Consider the following 21,329-nt stretch of genomic DNA (forward strand, 5'->3'; position numbering starts at 1 on the left):
CAAGCACATCAGTTTCAATAGCTGTCTGTTCACTGGGTGCTTCATTTATTTTATTATACAGTCACATGAGATCACTTGGGTTGTACATAGCCAACAAACTAAAATGATTTTAATCCACTGATGATGTGTATGAATTATTTATGCCTACTATGCTAACCGATGGTTCTAAATGGAAAAAGCAAAACAAAACAAAACCAAAAAAACAAACCAATTTTATTATTTAACAAGATATTGTATTAAGATACTGTTTCCATTTGTATTCTTTTGGTCATAAAAGACAGGTCTATCTGAGGTGGAATGTGCAATGAACAAACAGAGCAGACTTTTAAATTCTTTACATTTATTAAGAATGTAAAAAGAATAGCAGAGAGGATCTCCTTTGAAAACATAATGAAAAATCATAACAGAGGCAGGGTCTAGGTATGGGCGAGTGAAGAACTTACTTCTCAGAATAGGAGTGCTGATCCAGGATCAGCCTGCCAGACCACATAAAAGAGCATGTGAACAGGAGAACTGGAGTATCTGGGAAACAGGGGGAAGGAAACTAGCTCCCCAGTTAGCCACTAAGGTGGCTACTTGAATCAACACTCCTGTTTTGAGAAACCTGACGTAAAGGTGCCAAAGCCATAAAATGAATGTGCACCAAACAGAAAAACTAGAGGCAGATGGAAACAATACGTTTCCTCCTCAGTCTTTCCTCAGAGGTATAGTCTCCTCATTAATGCCCTCCTTAGTGATGACACAGACCCGAAGGGCATCTCCGGTGTAGACATCTCTCTCTGCGGCTGAGATGAAGACGTCTTTGACCAGCTGAACTGCCTTATCCTTAGTCAGAGGAACATGCTCAACACCCTCCATGTTCTTGAAACCAATCTGTGGAGAGAGAGAGAAGACCGAGTCCTGTATTTGTCTGTATTCTCAGAAAAATATGTTTAGTTGATTTTTTGTTTAGAAAGGACCCAAGTACAAAAAAAATCTTGAGTGAGCGAGCGAGAGAAAAAAGGGTCCAGAGACCAGATTAGGCTCCCTTCCACCTGCAGTCTCTGAGCAGGTCCACCCTTACCATCCACCAGGTCACCAGCACCCTGTTTAGAGCTAAGTTCAGGTTTGCCTTTTCTCCTTTATACAGAATGGGTTTTTTTTTTTCCATATGGCATACCTCAATGCAGGTCTTATAACAGAATAACTGGAAGGTCGAGATTCTGAAACCTAAAATGTGGCTATGAAGTGGTTTGTCATGACTTGGTGGATACTGGGAGGCTAAATAAGCTTAAAAATACACACCCAAGATACAAGCACATGAATATAGTAATGTTAATATGGAAACATCAGGTTAGTACACGCGCGTTTTAAAAAACCTGGTTATCTAGTAGTGGCTGTAGCATGGCGCTGGCTGATCCTCCGGCCTTGTAGGTGTCTCTCTGGTAGGAACCCACTGGGTCAAAGCTGTACACTGCTCCCTTACCTGTATTACAATTACACAATATTACAAACAGAAACAGGATTTTACATACAGTAACACAGTAAAATCTTAATAGTTTTAAACATAACACAAACTAACAGTATGACATAAGAGTAACATTAAAAATAACACCTCACCCAGCACTACACTACACATGAATTATTTTATTCTTTGTAGACTGTCACCTCTTTGGGGTCATTGTCGTTTTTTTTTTTGGTTTTTTTTGGCGCGGGGGGGGGGGGGGGGGGGGGGATGCCCGTTTGTTCTTATTATTTTGTGCATGTTGTCATTAGATTATAGTGGTGGATTAGAGAGAATAATAATAAAGTTCTTAAATATGAACACTAAAGTAAGTAAACCTTGAAGTTTTGGTTAAAAAAGTGTGATCAGATCAAAACCTCCCTCCTTCTTTGTCTATCCTGCAAGACATTTTCATTTATCAGTTTAACTGAGAGAGTAAAAACGTATTTAACTGTATCCTGTACCTTTTACCGAGTTCATTAGCACAAATTCAGAGTTCAAGACATGCTGTTAAAATCCAGTTAGCCTGCCAAACAGTGGACTGCTCCAAAAATGCCTTTAGAATAAAAGTATGTTGTTTTCTCTGTGATCTTTCCTGACATTTTTACCGGACTAAAAATTCTGAGTGTTAGACTATGTGCCAGGTAAGTTCACACACTAGTGGATGAAGGCTCCCAAGTTCTTGTTACCCATCTTTCATGGCTATGTATGCTAAGAGAGGTCTGATATCCAACTGACTTGATATCTACAATAATTGCTTTTTTAATATATAGACACATTACAGTGGAAATGCTCATCATAGCTTGTCCACTCAAGCTTTAGCTCAATTATTTTACCATGTTAATAAAAGTTGTTTAATGAAGTCTCTTGGCAACTTTTAGTTTGTTTCCCAAAGTTGTTATACAAACTAATGTAGTCTCACAAACTTTATTCACTTAAATGTGTCTTCTGCACAAAAAATAATCTATAACCATAGCAAGAAAAAAAGATCTGCAGCCCAAACACAGTTTTAAAAAAAAATGTAGTCATCATAATATCAGCACCCACCCTCTTCATCCAATCCTCCAATGATGTTGTAGACGTAGTAAGGAAAGAATCTTCTGCTGTACAGGATGGTGGACAACATGGCTGCAATGGCTCCGCTGGTCATCGTCTTGTTGTTCGAGTGTTTGTACATCTGAAAGGAGAGAAAGCATTAGAACAGCTGTGTTTTAGCAAGACGATGCTGACTGAGAGTCCTGAAGTGGGTGTGGATGATAGCCTGTTATATTATCCATCATGCAATGTGAAGTCTTTCTGTACCACTTCACCTTTAGTCTGGCATCAATTATTTTTGTCAGAGTCAGGCAGTCGCCATGGAAACCACTGCAGCCAATTACAGTTGTGTCAGTCCTGCAAGAGGAGAACATTCTGATCAATATATTATTTATCTGGTAGCTTTATCCCCAGAAAACAACAGCTCATTTTTGGCACAAAAAAGAAAAAATGTACACACTATTAAAGGTCTCACGGGGCTCTACCCATAATTCATAACCTGTTGTTTCCCAGTGGCTTCACAGAGAGATGACAGTGCACTTACAGCTTATAGCATTTTGGGGAGTCCCGGCTGTGGATTGAGTAGCCTTCACTCAGCCTGGTGTCTGAGGCTACAATGGCAAAGTCTTCTCCGGCAACAGCCAGTACAGTTCTGAGGAAATACACCACAGAGGTCAGCCTGTTCACCTCACAAGAGCGGAAAAAAGTCTGCTGCACCAGGAAACTGCAAATGGCAGCTACAGGCTACTGATCCGAAACTGAAACTGTAGGTTTAACTAATTTCTAACAAAAATCTCTCGCTCACAATATAACTTTTTTCCACTAAGGTTAGATAAATATATAGGTATACAGTTATATCGCAGACAGGATCAGAAACCTTTCATTAACTCAACAACTGCTTTGTTGACAATTCATTTTCGGAGCGGGTTAGCTTGAGTCCAATGTAAAAGGATGTAAACGTTAGCAAAGAAGCAAGCTAACTACACAGGAATTGAAAATAAGCCCTCACCCTCCGTTGAAGGCGTATGGAGAGAACTTGTGCTCTACTGGACCAGTATAATGATAATCTTTCATCTTCCCAGGATCCCCGAAATGCTGAGAAGAAAGCATAATTGAAGGAAAAGGCCGACGGTGCTGAAGCTTCTTTCAGATAAACTCGCTGTATCACTGCAATATGGCAGCCTCTTCTTTTACGGTCGTCACAACCGAGTCCTCAAAGCGCCTCCGCGTGACAGCGCCTCCACAGGCCGCTCGAAGTAATACACACCACACGTTTAATGCTTTCACTAGCCAAAAAAATATCTCTGAAATTGAAGAAAGAAAGACAAATTGTAATCGAAAGATCAAATTTGCTCCGTGTTTTTTTTTTTGAAATAAGATACTTCAGAATCTTAAGAGTCTGAATTGACTTGAAGCGCATTTCTTTTTGAGCAATTACAGTTTTAGTTTATTTTAGGCTTGAAATACTGGGGATACTGGCTTCTTGGAACTTTTGTGCATCACTTGCATATTAATGTAAAGAAACAGGAAGAAATTAATAAGAATCTAAAATCAGTTGGAGATTTGACCCATATTAATATACATGGTAATGCCATTAGACAGCTTATAATGTACAAATACTTAGGGGTGCAAATTCATAATGCACTTACCTGGAACATACATGTGAAAAGTATATGTGTCAGAGTTCATCAGCAGCTTCATTTTCACTGGAGACTGAGTTTTTGGGGTCTGCTGCAACACTGTGTCAATTTTTTATAGAACTACTACAAAGTTTGTCTTAAATTTATGGCATCAGCAACTGGTTTGGAAATTTACCACTCAAGATCAAATTTTAATTTGATTAAAACGGCAGGAGAAAAAAAAAATCACAGCAACAACACTCCTCAGTCACCAAGATATTTTTGCCTGCTTTTGAGCAGGCTACCAGGATTTTATCCGACCCCTCACATGTCCTGTTCTCAGAGTTGATGAACTCTGGCAGAAGGAACCAAGTCCCCAGTGTAAGTATAACTGTTGTAAACATTATTTGTTCCACTGTCAATTAAACTGATAAATGAGCAGGTCATGAGTGAATGACAGAGAAGTGTCGAGGTTTTTTAAAGTTAGTTGTTTTTTAATTATCACCTATTCTTAAGTCTGTGTGTGACATTTTAGTGCAGCAGTTGCCTGATCCAGGATGATTTTCTCTGGGAGAGTTAAAAAAAAAAAAAAAAAAAAAAGTTATCCTGTATGGTGCTGTGGCAGGCCACTTTCTCCAACATGGCCACTTTCTCCAACATGGCCACTTTCTCCAACATGGCTCAGTGGCTGAATCAGATTACTTCAGCCTCATCACACTGCTGAACTGCTGTGAGCATGCATCTCAAATTTATAGTTTCTGCACAAAATACCTAAATTAAAATCACACTTAGCGATAAAAGCACACCTGTTAGTACATACTGAAAATTTTATCAGTAATATATGAACTATGGATGTACTTCTCTATAAATAATGCAATGTACACAATATAACCTTACAGTATTAACTAAATTGCCATCTGTCTATGCGGTGGTAAAGCTGTTTGGCTCTGATATTTAAGAGATAAAATAATGCAATGCTGAACTGAGACAGTTTTTTCTGCTCAGCCTGTGAAAAAAATAAATGGAAAGGTAAAGCAGGAGGACACATGACTGACAGGGGCTCCTTTTAACATCATAAAATACTGATAGAAAAAAAGATAAACTGTTCTTTTTTTTAAAAAAAAAAAAGCTTTATTTAAAAAAAAACAACAAAAAACACATTTAACTTCAATAACCAAAGCATTATATTCAACAACAAATATCCCGTTAACAACCTGCTTATTGCAGGACAGCAGGAAACTTTTCAAGTTAATTGCAGAAACATCAATTAACCATCGAGGTGATGGACGCTAAATTCAATGTAATCACAATTCAATGTAATTACGAGTGGTTCCATTTTTCTGAGACTTTGTTTCGTTAATAAAGACTCACTCCCAAAACTTGAAAACTCCTGCAGCTATGAGGTCTGACAGCCAGTGTCTTTTACATAAGCACCATGTCATTATTCACTTGAATAAGATTTTACTGGCCCGCCTCTGTGAATCACACATTATCAACATACAAACTGTAATTCAAAAGATATAAAAAAAATAAAAACACACCAAAAAAACAAAGACAAAGACAGAATTTTGAGAGAAAAAAAGATCAGCTGTTTCAGTAGTAAAACGATCAAAAGCACCATTTTCCCAGCAAACAAGTTATCACTGCAGCAACATAACGAGGCACAAACTGCACGATTTAACAATGAACAGGCGACACTGTTAGTGGTTTGGTCAAAGGATTCAGTGCAGCAAATCTGGATGGATCCGAGTTCCAGTTTAGCTTCTACATTATTTATGTATGTGGAGGTCATTCTCCCGAGCTGCTCTGTTGAAGGTAATCCCTAATGTGGACACATACATAAGTTAATAAAACCGTAATGCACTGATCGTGTTTATTGGTGGGAATTAATTATGTTTTAAATTATAGGCCTGTAGCAGAAAAGTCTTAGTCTGTATATTAAAGACACACCAAACAGCAACAGCAGGTTAAACATTCAGTTTGGATTTTTTAATATTAGGAAGGAAGCTTCACTACTGTGTTTGCTTTTTTTTTCTTTTTAAATGGATCACAAACTGTGCATTTATCTTTTTCCGTCAAAGCTGTTTGGCCAAACACTTATCTGTCATTTTCCAGTTCCACAGCTTCTAATAGCAGTGCATTTGTCTAGAATGTGATAACAGGATTGTTATGATTAATGGAACCGCTGATCATTTCTGAGCTGACTTGTTCTTTTTGGGTGTTTTAGCTCCTCCTTTCTTCTTGGGCGTGGTGAAATTTTTGTCGCAAACTTCACATATCCAAAGACCTGAGGAGACAGAGAGAATTAATCAAAAACATGAAAAAAACTATACTCAGCTCAAGAAGTGAACTTCCTTTGCAAACCTAAAAATCTGGGATTAAACCTGAAGGTTACTTGGCTAAGCCCCAAATCGTGTTTCGCAGTACAAGCCTCAGGTATTTGTTGGTCTAAAAATCGCCTTTGTAGGTCCATCTACTCACCTGTAGGTATGGAATCCATGCCCACGCAGAAGGTGTGATATCCTCGATCGCACATGTCGCAGAACATCATCTCGTCCTCGTGGTGGGGCTGCTGGCACACGGTGCAGGTCTTACACTCCATGCACTGCCAGCGGTACGTCTGGATCATGCTCACCAGCTCCTCGCTCATATCCAAGCAGGATGGGTGGCCTGAAGTTCACGGACATGTGCAAAGAAGCAGAAGAGCCGGAGAGACACACACGAACCCAGATAAATACATGACACATGGAAAAGACAGGCAAAATACCACCCTGATATTTTACTGACCCCAGTAAGGCATTTATCCACCGACATACTAAAGCCCATCATCTAAAACAGTAATATTTGTGACATTAGAACATTTTCAGGTATAATAAATAAGATGCTGAATTTTTCTACCAATTAAACAGCCTTCATCCAAATACCTGCTAATTCAATTGACAGATGACTTTGAACCACACAAGCTAAACTCTCTTACATACAGTATCATAAACAGTACAAATACTTTAAATCATGCTTACACACAGGTATATAAGGTTAGCCAGCTGTTTAACACTTAACTAAAAGTTTCCTTTTACTAAATATGGAGGTGACTTAATACATGTTAACTGCTGATGACTAACTAGACAATTTGTAGCAAAATACAAACAGATGTGATTAAACTGCCCTCTGGAGTTGAGTGTGTGAACTTACCGCTGTTTTCACACTCGGAGCAGTGAATGAGAGCCTCTGGCTTGCCTTTCTTGTTGGCCTCTTTACCCTTCTGGCAAATGCCACATATATCACTGGGAATGACCTTAGGCTGCAAGGGCAGAATAATGCTATAAAAATCACACACGAGCATCCTGCAGTCATGGGTGTAATTAGAAACAAAACTTTCAATATTTGGTGTCAAAGCTGCATTTAAGGTTTTGGTGAACATAGATTTTATTATGTTTCTTATTTAACTATAAATGTGATCTTTAAATAAAAGTGACCCCAGGATGGCCCTAAAATATCATCTGATCAATCAGCTGCAGCACCACACAAAGTTACCCTTTATGATGTTAAAATGTTCAATAAATTTGAAAAACATTTATACACTCTGACTAATGAATGCTTTGACCCTAACATAACTTCTGTCCTCCCCACGAGTGTGCAAACTCTCTCATGATGACTTATGAATGTGGAAATATGAAGTACCTGACTCATTCCATAGAAAATCAGTGAGTTACCCCCACCTGACCCCCTGAGAATCACCTGATTTTTAATGTAGGAACTTCTAGTAACTTTAGCATATCTAATGACACCATGCAAACTATAAAAATACTGGTGGCTGGCAGTGCTACCCATCAGCCTCCTAGAAGATTTGAGAATCCTATCCTATATAACTCCCCGAACTACAGGCTTTGGACATACACAGGAGTGGGTTAAAAGGATTTTAGCCAGTTGTCAAAATGTAAGAAAATATGGGACCTTTCATATGTTGTAACTTGTTTCGATAAAGTTGACCCCAAAATGCACTTTTTAAAGTTTTTCTCCAGTGTACTATTAGACATCAAATCAAGCATCCAGGGTACCAATGCTTGTTTCTGTTACTTTTTACTCTACATCACAGACAGGGTGAAACTGACATCCCATTATATTATAAGCTTTAGATTTTGACCCCGGTAGTGTTATATTGATTGGGTTGCAGTTCTGAAAGGATCTTAAAGGTCGTTTTAACTCATGTGGATATCTCCTTTACTGAGGAAGCTAAAAGGACTCAAAATAGACGACAAATGGCGGCAAATTGCAACCCATAACAATGTACTTTCTAAGGGCATGTAACTGACAGTTTTCACAGTATGAGGATAAAGTTCACCTGACCTTATTAGATATGCTTAAGTTATTGTATAAATACAAACAAACAAACATCAAACCAGCCAATTCTGGGGAGTCAGGTCTTTTCCTGAACTGACTGATTTTACATGGAACGACCACCCTGTGAATTCACCGTCTAGTTCAAAAGATGGCAGAGAGTAAAGAAACAGAAAGAGCAGAAAAAAAGTGGCTCGGGGACATTTAAGTCCAGACATCACACAAATGGACAACCATTTAAAACTTATGAATCTTGATGTAACTGTACAGGAAGCTGAAGAAATAAACATCTGAGGGTAGAGCCACAGCTCTAAAAACAAAAAGTTGAGTAAAAGTCAACTCAGCAAGTATCTAAAGAGGATGAAATTCTTATAAAGATGAACTGAGCTAATGGAAACATCCCATTAATCACATGTAGCCCTTTATTACTATTATTATATTTATTTATCCTTATAAACTCACAGAATTATGTCCAATTACTTCAAATGCCTGAAGATACAGCGTGACATCCATCATTAAAAATATCCCCTGACAGATTAGATTAGACTATACAAAAGGCGTGGCTTACTAATGGTGGCAATCAAAAACTAGAAACAGAGCAGAGAAGAAAACTAAGAGTGAAACAGCAGCAGGAGAAGGAAACGAGAAAAAACTAAGAGTAGTCTCTTGAACTGAGCCCCGCTGATTATGTGTTTGGTCTGGCTGGATTACTGATGTCACCAGTAACATCTATACTGCCATTTAAAACGGACTCTTTAAACGTATTTGTTGGTTGTAGATAAGTCATGCCTGCATTTTGCTTAGGCGGGAAATCTGGGTGGAAACTTACGACACAAAAGGAAACCTTTCTTACCCCTACGCCGTAACTTTAATATTAAGTCATCTGCCTGACAGGTAGTTACATTTCCCAGGAGGTCGGGTTACGTCAGGTTACGTAGAAGATTACAGCGTGGAGTTAAGAGGGGTTTCCAGTTACGTCATATGTTACGGTGAAGCATAATTTTTTAACTTTCACACAGCAAAAATGAATAAGAGCAATCATGACACTTAATCTACTTTCGTTTTTTTATTGCATTATAACTGCTGGATTTACTGTTAATACAATCTACTGATTGATTGTTATGTTAATGCAATTAATGCCAATACAAGTGAACCAGCAGGGCGGTGCCTTGATGTGCAGGCACATTTTTAATCCCAATCTCAAAAAATATATATATTTTTAGCTCAAGAGTTAATTTTTTTCCTGGTTAAATAACGGTTAATAATAATAATTTACTATCATCCTTATTAACCTGTTGACTCTTGACTGATTGGCTTGCGTCACCTGCATGCATAAGAAGCCAGAGAAGGGAAGGCATGGGGTTCGACTCGCACTATTAATTATTAGTTTGGTTTGGATTTATAAGCAGTCTTGTTTTTAATGTTAGTTTTATTATTTTTGTTTATTAAATGAGGAGAAATGCTGAATCTAACTATTGTGGGGTTGGTTTGCATTGTTACTCTTTCGTTTGCTTTTGCCGGGGCTCCAGTCTCACTTATTTGTGTTTGTTTGCATCTTTAAAATGCTTAAAATGCAGCAGTGTAGTGCGTCACATATTTTAGGTTCCTCTGAGCCACGTATTTAAGGACTGAAACAACGTGTAAGCTACCGAAAGGCTCTAGAGCCAAAGCTTCAGTAGGATTTTTCTCTTTTACTCACTACACTTACTTTGTTTATATTACGCTAAATATTAAACGTGCAAAACCTGAACAAAAGTCTGCTGTAGAGCCAGGTATTCAACAATCTAATTCCATCTTTGGTGTTCATAATTAGCTTTTATTTGTGAGTTGCTTATAAAACAGCTTTCAAGTGAGGTCACCATTAAGCACTGCATGTCCAGTAGATGGTAGCCAAACCAGAGCGAAGTAACGTTAATCAGCTAGCAGCCTTTCACATGTGGTGACATTTGAAAAACAGTAACAGTCATTTAAAAAAAAATCACTCAAACTTTTCATCCACTGGGGAAAAAAATAAATTCTTCATCACTTAACAGGAAGCAGGCATATTTTTACTTAACAAAATGATAGATCATACTATATCATATACTTTTATTAGCTGACTACCTCTAGTTGATTCTGGCTACCAACATGCCATGCCACATTTGGACGCTCTTATGCAGAAAGTTGTGATGATAAAAATGTCAATTAAAGCAAACTTTAAAAAAAAAAAACAAACAAACACTGAAAGTCTTAACAGGTCTTACACTATCAAAAGGACCATGCCCACACCACAAAGCTGAGCTGAACTCAACTGGACATACCCAGGTCCATTTTAACATCTGAATAGTCCTATAAAGTTGGATTGGAAAACTACAGACAAATGGAAAGTGCACAATGAGCTGTGGGGAAGCAAAGTGGTGCATTTGCATCAAGTTCAAAGACTTTTAGTTTAAAATGAGGATATTCCACGACTGTGTGTCAGTCTACTTCTAGCTCAGCTCAGCGACAGTGTGAATAAGGTCAGCAAGGCCTCGTCACGCCATGATGACATCACAGGGGCAGGTAATGCCCTTGTCAAAACAGCTGTCTGATACTTATTAACAGTACATCACAGAGTGTATAAACAAAGTATGTTACTTTACCGATACACACTTAAAACAGTAGGGTTAAGTGCCTTCTAGACTTAAGGAGATAAATGTTAAAATTCTTTAGTGTTAACATTAACTACTTTTTAAAAGCAACTACAAACTATATGTGGTTTATATTTTCTATATTAGATTAACAAAATCATTTTATCATTTTTGACCAAAAAGGAAGAAACTAGCAGCCAAAAACATCCACTTACTTGTCTTGGAAGTATTTTTTCTGACAAGTGAGGACAGACAAGAGGTATACTGAAGACGATCAAAAAGCAAAACTTTGTCTTCACCAAAAAAACATAAAATCATCAAAAAAGTGAAAGTGCGGTGAAAGAAACGTGAACTGTTCCTTTAAAAGTTCTTATTGCTCACAGTCTTGTACAAAGAGGAACAAAAAAACGGGGGGGGGAAGCCACGTGGCAATCCTAAAAACAACAACAACAAAAAACCTGAAGATGGGACTCCCAGTGTGTGTTTGTGTGTGTGTTTGTGTGTTTGTGTGGACCAGGCTGTCCCAGCTGAAAAACTGACAAACTGTAGAAGCTGGAGAAAAAAAGTGAAGAAAGCTAGGGAGGGGTGGCGGGATGGATGGAGTAAGGGAGTGGTAGTAGTAGAAAGAGGAGGAGGGGGTAGAAAAGTGCTGCTGCTGTTGTTGGAGAAGAGTTCAGGTGGTTTTGTCCTCTACCTTGTACCCTGCGGTGGCTTTCTGGGATGCAGAGTGGCGCTGGCTGCCGTCTTTTCCCGTTGTTGATGTCCTGTCTTTGGCCTTGGACTTGTGGCTCTGTCTCCCCACACCCTCCTGGCTCTCCACATCAGATGTGTTGCCGGAAGAACTGTCCTATAGATTAAAAGAATTAAACAGGTGGAGGATCAGTGAAGGACAAATGATATAGCACTGCTGTGCGAGAGAGCATATCCATGACGAGGTAACTGTGATGGAGGTTAGTGACTTTGACATGAGACCTAGGATCAGTCTCACAGTTGGGCATTTCAGACTTCAGTGTGTTACCAAACTGTAATGTGGATCCATTGCTTCACTTTCCTTGCACTGTTTGTGTTAAAAAGCTTAGAAAGGTTTAACTTCTCCCTTCCCAGCCAATCAAATCACTCTGTGAAAATACCCAACAGGGCGATGTAAAATGAAGAGTGAGTAATCACATACAAACATGAGTAAGAGGCAACTAGATTGGCTCATTTATGACTAATGAAAGCTTGGGTAGTTTGCCTTGTGATTAATCAAAATATTCATGGACAGCAGTGACACCTACAATAGAAGTCACTCTTTGTTTTAGTTAACTTTTTGGTTAAAGTAGCATCCAGTTACTCTATACTTCTGATTTTCTTTTTGTGAATATCTGGTTAAATAGAAAATCTATACAATAAACTAAACCTCTTTCATCGGATTAATATTACTCCCATAACAAATTCATATAGCTGTGCACAAAATACTGTCTTACAGATGAGTTCTTGATCTTCTTGTCATCCTTGCCATCCTCAGCGTCGTCTGAGTCAGGCTCTGAGTCCGGTGCAGGAAGCTCTGGATCCAGTGGAGGTTCGAACAGAGCTGTGTTCAGCGGCAAGTACCGCAGCTCATTGGGAGAGTATCTGTCATACATCAAAATAACAGAGGATCAGGGCGAAACCTTTGATACATTGCACCGAACAGTAATTAGAAGTGAAAGTACTTATTTTAGTGGGTGCCGTACTTTTTGTAATAGTCTTGGAACTGTCCTGGTATAAGAGCCACAGGGTAGGGCCCTGTCCTGGTTAGCTCTGGAGCCAGCACCTTAAACCTGCCCTGGGGCACCTGGATGATCTGGGACAACAAAACACAACACATATAAGAAAATTTAAAAAAACAAACAAAAACCTCAACAACAAAAAAGACAGTTTGTTGTGGCATTCATAAGCCTCTAATCAGCTATAACCACATATACAATTATGTCATTCAATTTTACTTTTTTGACACCTGTGCACCATCTAACAAATTTTGATCTAACCAATGTGAATATATCAGTGTATCACGAGTCATTTTAAACTACATAGTGCCATACACGGATTTTCTCTTTATAGAGAAACATCACAGAGAAAGAAGTAATGATGTTTTAAGAGAAAAACCTGCACCGCTAGGGCATAAAACTGGAGAATTTCCAGTTGAAGTAAGTGAAACAATAGCCTCCAAAGAGGAAGCCAAAAAAAGCTTTGCAAGCTGTTTTTGGTTTTGGGAGACAGACATCCGCTCTGCTTTCTTTTTTTGATAAATGCCTGAAATTTAAATTAAGTCATCTATTGGGCTATTACTAAAACCCTGAAAAAAACAACAACTTTAGTTTGGATTTACATGTGTCTGGAGGTCAAAGTAAGCTCTCCTCTCTTCCATGCGCTCCCTGTTGAAGTTACTGTTGAACTCGGCAGCTTTTTTTGCTGCCTTCTTTATGTACTCGGGGACTTTGCTGGCCTCCACCTTCTGAGGGTTCTGCTGTTGCATTTGCTATGAAAGAATAAAGAATGTTAGAAATATATTTGGAGATGTATGCAGAAGATTTTCATTACACTTTAGATGAAAATAATGTGGCCCTACTTCTACAGGATCTTTTTTTGTTGCTTGTGAACTTACGGAGTACTCTTTTGCTATTCTCTGTCGCTCCCTCTCCTGCAGTATGACAGAATACTCTGAATGTTTAGTGGGATATTCCTTTATCATCAGATCGATCACCTCATCACTCCTCAGAGCTGTCAAACCTGAAGAACAGGAAAGAAACGGAAAGATGTTACCTTCTAATATCACAACTGGAACAGCGGTCGAGTCTGAGTTTGAAGGACTGGTTTCTACCCAGAGTGCATTGTGTCTCAGTGATGACATTCTGTTCACGAAGGTAGAGCTTCTCTTTGTGGGACAAGTCTCTCCTCTCCATATCTAAAAAGAAACAGAAAAGCACAAACCAACACCACCAGTTAATATCTTAGAGTAACTCTTTACAACAAAAAACAGGTAAACACAAAAAAATCTCACTTCTTACCAGGATACTTCCTCTTGAACGATGTGACTCCCAGATACTCGCTGACCTGCTCCTGCAGCATATAGTACTCTCCTGTATCGTCTGGTGGCCATTTGTATTCCGTCAGGTTTTCTGCTGGGAAATACGTCGGACTGGAAAGGAAGGTTGGAGGGACAACAGAGTTTGATGATTGGACAAGATTTTGTAAGATTAATCTTTGCTGATATAGACAAAAAAATCGCCATTGGAAGAACTAAATAGACATCAATACTGACAGTTACAGCTTTTAGGGTTTATCATATACAAGTATATTTTGGGGATATATATTAAAATAAAAAGAATGTGACATATGGTAACAACAAATTTTCTGTCCTACTTGGTTGTCAAGAATGCTTGAAAATTATGCCAGTGGATGTTTCTTGCCGAATGCCAAACCAGCTTACCCAAGATCTTGACTTGAGGTATCACAGCTTCGAGAGCTGTCCCCTGAACCCATTCTCCTTCTCTTGGGAGGTTGGCTGCCATCATTGGACACTTCTTCTATGACATCCTCCTTCAGAGGAAAAGAAAAATCAGAATTAATTTTTAACATTACATAATGTGATGTTTGAAAACTCCAGAGCATGAAGTATATCCACAAAGCTTTTAGGAGCTTTCTGATTTTGTATTCGACACTTTTATGACACAGAAATGAATAGAGCCCAAATTCATTTTTGCTTGGTAAACCTGAACCCTAGGACTCATAATTGCAGGATTCATCTTCCTGTTGCTACAACAAATTTTAACATGTGATTCTCCAAGTGGGGGGCCCATCTGACCCACTTGGTTCCTGAAAGAGTTTCCATTCTATCATCGCTTAAGACCAATTTGCCTTGAGAGACCCCACTAGAGGCTCCCAGGATCACTTGGTTGACACCATGTTAATGTGACAATTCATGGAGGGACTACGACACCTCCTAGATGAGTTGTTTCATATTCTAAGATAAGACCCAGGATGTGCTGGAAAGATTACTTCTCTCAGCTGGCCTGGTAACAGCTTAGTATCCCACCAAGAAAAGATAGAAGAGGGGGCCAGGGAGAGAGAGGTCTGGGCATCTCTGCTCAGCCTGCTGTATCCACAAATCAGGCCCACTTAATGGCTGAGCAGTGCATACTTTTACTATTAATGAATCACAGTGTATTTAAACCGAGTGTGATTTTCTGTATATGCTCCACAGGCATGAGATAAAAATCACACACAGTGCACACTACTGCTATTTTAGACATGATAGTATTTCCCGGCCTGATGAAAACTTTTTAAACAACTGCAAAAGTTAACATTCAGAGATTTAGCCAGTTTAATACAGAGGGTTCATTTTGAAACACACTAAAAAATGATTTCAGATAAGGATATTTTCCCTCTTACATCAACACGAAGCTTTATTCAATATTATTGACGGTTAGATTATAGAGTTAGATTATAATTACTTTTTATGCTAAATACAGACCAAAACATGTATGAGTTTACACGCCAGAACTGGCTGACAGAAGGAGCACAAATTGTCAAATCACTTATAATATTACGACATTAAACGTCGCGTTTTTACTTAGATCATTCAAAACGTACACAGCCCAGATCACTGCAGATACATAAAACGAGGAAATTCAAACCGAACGAGCTAACTAACCAATTACTACACAGCTGAAAACAAAGGAGGGACGCTAATGTGGCTACTGATCATCAATCATGGACTAAAGTGTCCCATAAATGGCCAGTTAGCTATTAGCTCAGGCTATAGCCGTACAGAGCCGAGGGAACTGAGCAAACAGTGACTCGTGTTTTTATTATTAGTATTATTAATATTGTTATGGCGTACAAATGTCACCTTTATGGATTGTGCTCCGGGGGTAGCGGGGTTGCTATCGCAGGGCGGCCTGACGGGGAGCACAGCAGCCATATTTTTTGCTAAATGATTTCTGCAGCTAGGCTAGCATACTAGCTCGTTACTCCTTCGTTGGTGAAGTTTCGCGGCTGTTGGCGAGCGTTGAAACATGGCCGACACCTGCTGGACTGGACGCGTGACTTCAGGACAGGACTGGGACTGTGTGGTATAATCTCGATTTATCTTAATTATTATAGACAGTTAAAGTGAATTCATGGTCGTTACAGTCTGCATAAATTAAAACTACGTTTGATGAGAAGTTTGAACAAGTTTGAGTTATATTAACCCTTACATGCTGTTCACGTGTCATTTCTTTGACAACGTGGTTTAGGCCAGTTTTGACATAGGCCAAGAATTCCCTCATAAAAAGTACCTACAACGAATTTTGATCCACACAGTAGCGGGGTTTGATATAGGCGACATGGGCGGTTGCCCAGGGCAACATCGTGATGGGGGCGTGATAATACATACTTATAATTTTCACCGATGTTTTTTCGAAATTCTATGCGCGAAAAGTGGACAAACATTTCTTATCTATGATTTAATTCGTTATTATTAAATCCAAGGGCGTAGATTTGACATGAACGGAAGGGACATGTCCCCACCAATATTCAGCGATTATTAAATTGTCCCCACCAATAATTTGATCTATTCCAGTTGTGACGGCCAGTGGGCTGGCCTTGTGTTTTTCTTTTTCCTTTTCCTGTTTCTTGCAGGTAGGTGGAGCTGACCCAATTATTGATGCAGCACACCTGAGAGGCCAGTCCCAGTCCCATATATAAAGACACCTTGACTGAACCAGGGTGGCTGGCTTTTGGCTCCCTCTGGCACGTGTTATGTTTATTTGGAAGTTTCAGTTATGGCTGTTATGTCCTTTAACTTGTGTTTAAGTTGCTTTACCTTATTTTCATTAAATGTGTCTTACAGTCTTTAAAAGCCTGTGTGTGGTCTCCCATTTGTTTGTCACTTCCTATGAGCCGGGTTGTGACACAGTAAAGAAAATCAAACCCGATAGAAAGAAAAAAAAAACCAAAACGATCTGTCAACGTCTCATTCACCCAGCGGTGCAGAAAGAGTTAAATTACGTCCTCTACTGGAGTCCTACCTCATGTGACAAATATGGCCAATGTGATTGGCTGTGCCTTTTAGGGAGCTCTGTTTAGTTTTAGCAGCGGCAAGCCTGCGCTGCCAGGAGAGGATGATGGCAGCAAAAAGGAAGAATCCAAATGAACTCATAAAATGTGTCCGTCATAATAACAACGTTACAGGCTATGCTAGGCTTTGGCCCACATCAGTCTAAAATTGTATGTAACAACGAATAACGTGTTTTGGAAACTAACTGCACGACAGGCAGCACTATTAGTTTTCTCAGTCTCCCAGAGTAGCATTTCTAATTTTGATTGAAACTGTAAGAGAAAACGGCAGCTTTGAGCAAGCCAGGATATTAGTTTACAGAGGCTGGTAAAATTATATGTCTAACATTAAAATGTTGGTGACACAATAATTTCATCCTAATGGTACTGACATATTCATAGGGTTAATTTTTGAGACAAAATGTCATGAGGTAGTCATGATTTTGCAAATATCCACCTTGTAGTGCAGTTTCCACAAATTGTTTTAAAAATGCACTCACCCTACAACCATTACTGATGAGTCAAGATCTGCACAAATTGACAGAAACACTGAAGCAGCTCCACATTTTATTCTTATTGTCATGTATGTCCTATTTGTCAGGTGACAGAAGAACCAACACAAAGCTCAGAGAGCAATGGTGATGGTGAGGCACATCAAGCACAGAATAATAATTGTAATCTGAGGATAAAACGCATGTACTGAGGCTGAAAGAAGCTTCAGTGCTCTCAGAAGACTAAAAAGATGGCTAAGGTTAACAATGACTCAAATGAGATTAAACAATGCTGCTGTATGCCATGTCCACCAGGAGAGACTGGACAGTATAGATGTAAAACAAATATGCCAGCAGTTTATCTCAGTTAACGAGAGGAGCAGGCATGTGTTTGGCTCCTTCACATAGTGGACATTGAGTTGTTGTGTGGGACACCAGTAGTATTAATGTCTGTTGCTGTAACAGTAGTTCATGTTTAGAATAGAAAATCTCAGCTCACTGATTTGATCGGGGCAATAGTGCCTAAAATGTTGCATAATTTTGCTGAGAGATCTTTTACTTTGTGGTAATCTTAGATGAGTAGTTTTATGGACAAAAACCACCAGGTCATTCAGTGTTCCCTTAGTGCCAAAATATAACAGATGTTGGTGTACTATAACTGAAGTAATGATGTTAAGTCCTTAAAGTCATATTCTTTTATTGTCATGACTGTATTTGAAGATATTTTTATTTTTGTATGATACCTGATTTATATGGATTATGGCTGAAGTAAACTAAAGCCTAAAATACTTAGTCAGTCATTTGTTTAATAATTCAACTATGAATTGTGATTTTAAATGGTTTAAAAGCATGTAGAATAGCATATGTAGGCAAGTATATTTCTCCTCTTTTTATTAAGAAGCAAAAACAAAAAGGAAAAAAAAAGAAACAGGGCAGAGTTCGGTGGTTGAATCATCCGTCCCTACCAATGCCAAAACCAAATCTACGCCCTTGGATACAACTTTTGCTTTTTCAATAGGAAGAGGGCCATGTGACACATCAAACTTAGTGGTAATGTCACAAGAAAAACAATGGTGTGCTTGGTTTCAACGTAACTTTATTCTTTCATGAGTTATTTACAAGTTTCTGACCACTTATAAAATGTGTTCAATGTGCTGCCCATTGTGTTGGATTGTCAGTGCAACCCTCTTCTCCCACTCTTCACACACTGATAGCAACACCACAGGAGAAATGCCAGCACAGGCATCCAGTATCCATAGTTTTAGGTGCTGCACATCTCGTATCTTCACACCATAGAGAATTGCCTTCAGATGATCCCAAAGATAAAAGTCTAAGGGGGTCAGATCGGGAGACCTTGGGGGCCATTCAACTGGCCGACAACGACCAATCCACTTTCCAGGAAACTGTTCCTCTAGGTCTAGGAATGCTCCGACCTGGCACCCATAATGGGGTGGTGCACCATCTTGCTGGAAAAACTCAGGGAACGTGCCAGCTTCAGTGCATAAAGAGGGAAACAAATCATCATGTAACAATTTCAAATATCCAGTGGCCTTGAGGTTTCCATTGAGGAATTAGTTGTACCAACTAATGCCACTCTCCAGTGACATGCGGTGAGTGCTACGCTGTGGGCTTTTGCTGAATGAAGCTAGGACAGCCACTGATGCTTCTTCATTAGTGACAGTTTTCTTGCGTCCACATTTTGGCAAATCCAACACTAAACCAGTTTCATGAAACTTTGCAAGCAGTTTGCTAACTGTAGCATGGGAGATTGGTGGTCTCGTAGGGTGTCTTGCATTGAAATCTGCTGCAATGACCCGGTTACTGCGTTCACCAGATATCAACACAATTTCAATCCGCTCCTCACGTGTTAACCTCTTCGACATGTCAATGGCTGTGAACAAAAAGAAACTTGTAAATAACTCATGAAAGAATAAAGTTACGTTGAAACCAAGCACACCATTGTTTTTCTTGTGACATTACCACTAAGTTTGATGTGTCACATGGCCCTCTTCCTATTGAAAAAACGAAAGTTGTATCCAAGATGGCCGACTTCTAAATGGCCACCATGGTCACCACCCATCTTGATGAGTTTGCCCCCTCACATATACTAATGTGCCACAAACAGGACTTTAATATCACCAACCATTCCCATGTTATTACGGTGTATATAAATGGCCCACCCTGTACATATTATTTTTATGTCACTCTTTTCACTTACTTTAAAAAAAATCTTTAACATAATTTTTTATTATGTTATTTTATTATTGTTGAAAGTAAAAAAATTCTCTACATCAAATTATAAGAGCTCCAACATGGGCATGTTACTTTTACTTTGGAATGCCTGTCTGATATAAGAAGAGTTTCTTTTTTGGGGTTTACAAAAACTCATTTTTGGGTTTATAAAAACTCAAAACATTTACTGTCATGCAATATCATGTCTTGTTTTACCAAAGATGTGATAACATAACAGCAATATAAATTTATTATTATATAAACATGTATAAAATTACTAGTGTTAAACATTGTCTTGACTTCTGTGTCACCCCCCCCCCCCCCCCCCCCCCCCATGAGTACTATTTTTATTTAGAGCAGAAACTACTCTGTGCATTCAGAACAGTGAGGGGAATCCTGAATCTGTCTGACATTGAAGCTGTAACTAATGGCTGTGAGAGGTTTTGGAAGTTTTTCCATGTTAAGATTGCTCACATTAGATCAATTTTTTTCCCTTTCCTGATACTTCGTTAAGCAGTCCAGTGGTCAGGAACACTCTTGAGGGACTTCATATGGTTTCTGTTGCTAGACTAGGTGAAATTGTAAATCATATGAAACCCTCAGTTAGTTTTGTGGTCTAATTTCTGCTTTTTTCTGCTTAACCATTTTGCTCTTAGTCTCAAGTAGAGCTTCCACAGATTGATTTATTTAATTATTTTTGTATTGTTGCATTGTTAACTTACGTTGTGTACTATGCTTGCAGGTGCAAAGCACTTTCAGATAATACACTTGCATTTATATAATGCTTTTCTAGTCTTATTGATAATTCAAAACACTTTCAACTACACATTTATGCAGGACTTTATTCTATAAACTTCAACTACCTTACATCCGTGATCTGTTTAGAATCACCAGTGCACGAACATGCATGTCTTCAGAGTAAGGGAAGAAGCTGGAGTACCCAAAGAAAAATATGTGAACTCCACACAGCTAAGCCCAAACCAGGATTTAAGCCAGCTGTGAGGCAACAGTGCATCTTCACTTGGGAGTGAAGAGATTTGGGACAGGAGTGATGGGAACACATATAGTTTTACCTTTACCACTGTCCCATTAATAATGCACACAGGTATGACATTTTCCTTGATTTGACCTACACTGGTGGATTTAAAGTTAATTTCAGTCGGGACAGGTCAAATTTGATTGGAGCAGTCTCAGTGTACAGAAATATGTAGCACATAAATTTTAAAAAATATTTATTTTTTAAGTTTTAGGATCCCTAAAACATAAAAAATAAATATTTTTTATACCTTAGGAAAAGTCATCCAATTTCAAAATAAAATAATTAATATTTATTCGTTTAGTCACATGTAAAAATTGACCCAAACAGCAGTCTGTGTCAAAAGTCTCAAGCAGACACAGCGCCACCCTGCGGCTGCCTGAAGACTTTACAGTGATCCAACGGTTCTTCGGTTAGGAGCAC

At 38.8% G+C, this 21,329-nt stretch overlaps 2 protein-coding genes across 3 annotated transcripts; both read right to left on the reverse strand.

Moving 5' to 3' along the window:
• Window positions 1–320: 320 nt before the first annotated feature.
• Window positions 321–3,724, reverse strand: psmb1 (proteasome 20S subunit beta 1). The gene is made up of 6 exons (XM_026170756.1): window positions 3,528–3,724; window positions 3,063–3,170; window positions 2,794–2,875; window positions 2,531–2,660; window positions 1,359–1,465; window positions 321–873 (listed from the first exon to the last, which is right to left on the reverse strand). Exons 1-6 carry the CDS (start codon window positions 3,626–3,628, stop codon window positions 688–690), a joined length of 714 nt encoding a protein of 237 aa, XP_026026541.1. The 5' UTR covers window positions 3,629–3,724; the 3' UTR covers window positions 321–687.
• Window positions 3,725–5,303: 1,579 nt separating this feature from the next.
• phf10 (PHD finger protein 10) lies at window positions 5,304–16,585 on the reverse strand. Of its 2 annotated transcripts, none has more exons than XM_026170771.1 (12): window positions 16,392–16,585; window positions 14,536–14,645; window positions 14,114–14,244; window positions 13,927–14,010; window positions 13,711–13,835; window positions 13,435–13,584; window positions 12,800–12,909; window positions 12,551–12,698; window positions 11,779–11,931; window positions 7,330–7,438; window positions 6,619–6,807; window positions 5,304–6,424 (listed from the first exon to the last, which is right to left on the reverse strand). In XM_026170771.1, the coding sequence occupies exons 1-12, from the start codon at window positions 16,539–16,541 to the stop codon at window positions 6,327–6,329; spliced, it is 1,557 nt and encodes a 518-aa protein (XP_026026556.1). In that variant the 5' UTR covers window positions 16,542–16,585; the 3' UTR covers window positions 5,304–6,326. The 2 variants fall into 2 exon arrangements, with proteins under 2 accessions (XP_026026556.1, XP_026026565.1); XM_026170780.1 differs by lacking the exon at window positions 16,392–16,585 and adding an exon at window positions 15,958–16,375 and having other exon boundaries at window positions 5,305–6,424.
• Between the last annotated feature and the right edge of the window lie 4,744 nt (window positions 16,586–21,329).

The sequence above is a fragment of the Astatotilapia calliptera genome, chromosome 1, assembly GCF_900246225.1.
Source record: "Astatotilapia calliptera chromosome 1, fAstCal1.2, whole genome shotgun sequence".
NCBI classification, from domain to species: Eukaryota; Metazoa; Chordata; class Actinopteri; order Cichliformes; family Cichlidae; genus Astatotilapia; species Astatotilapia calliptera.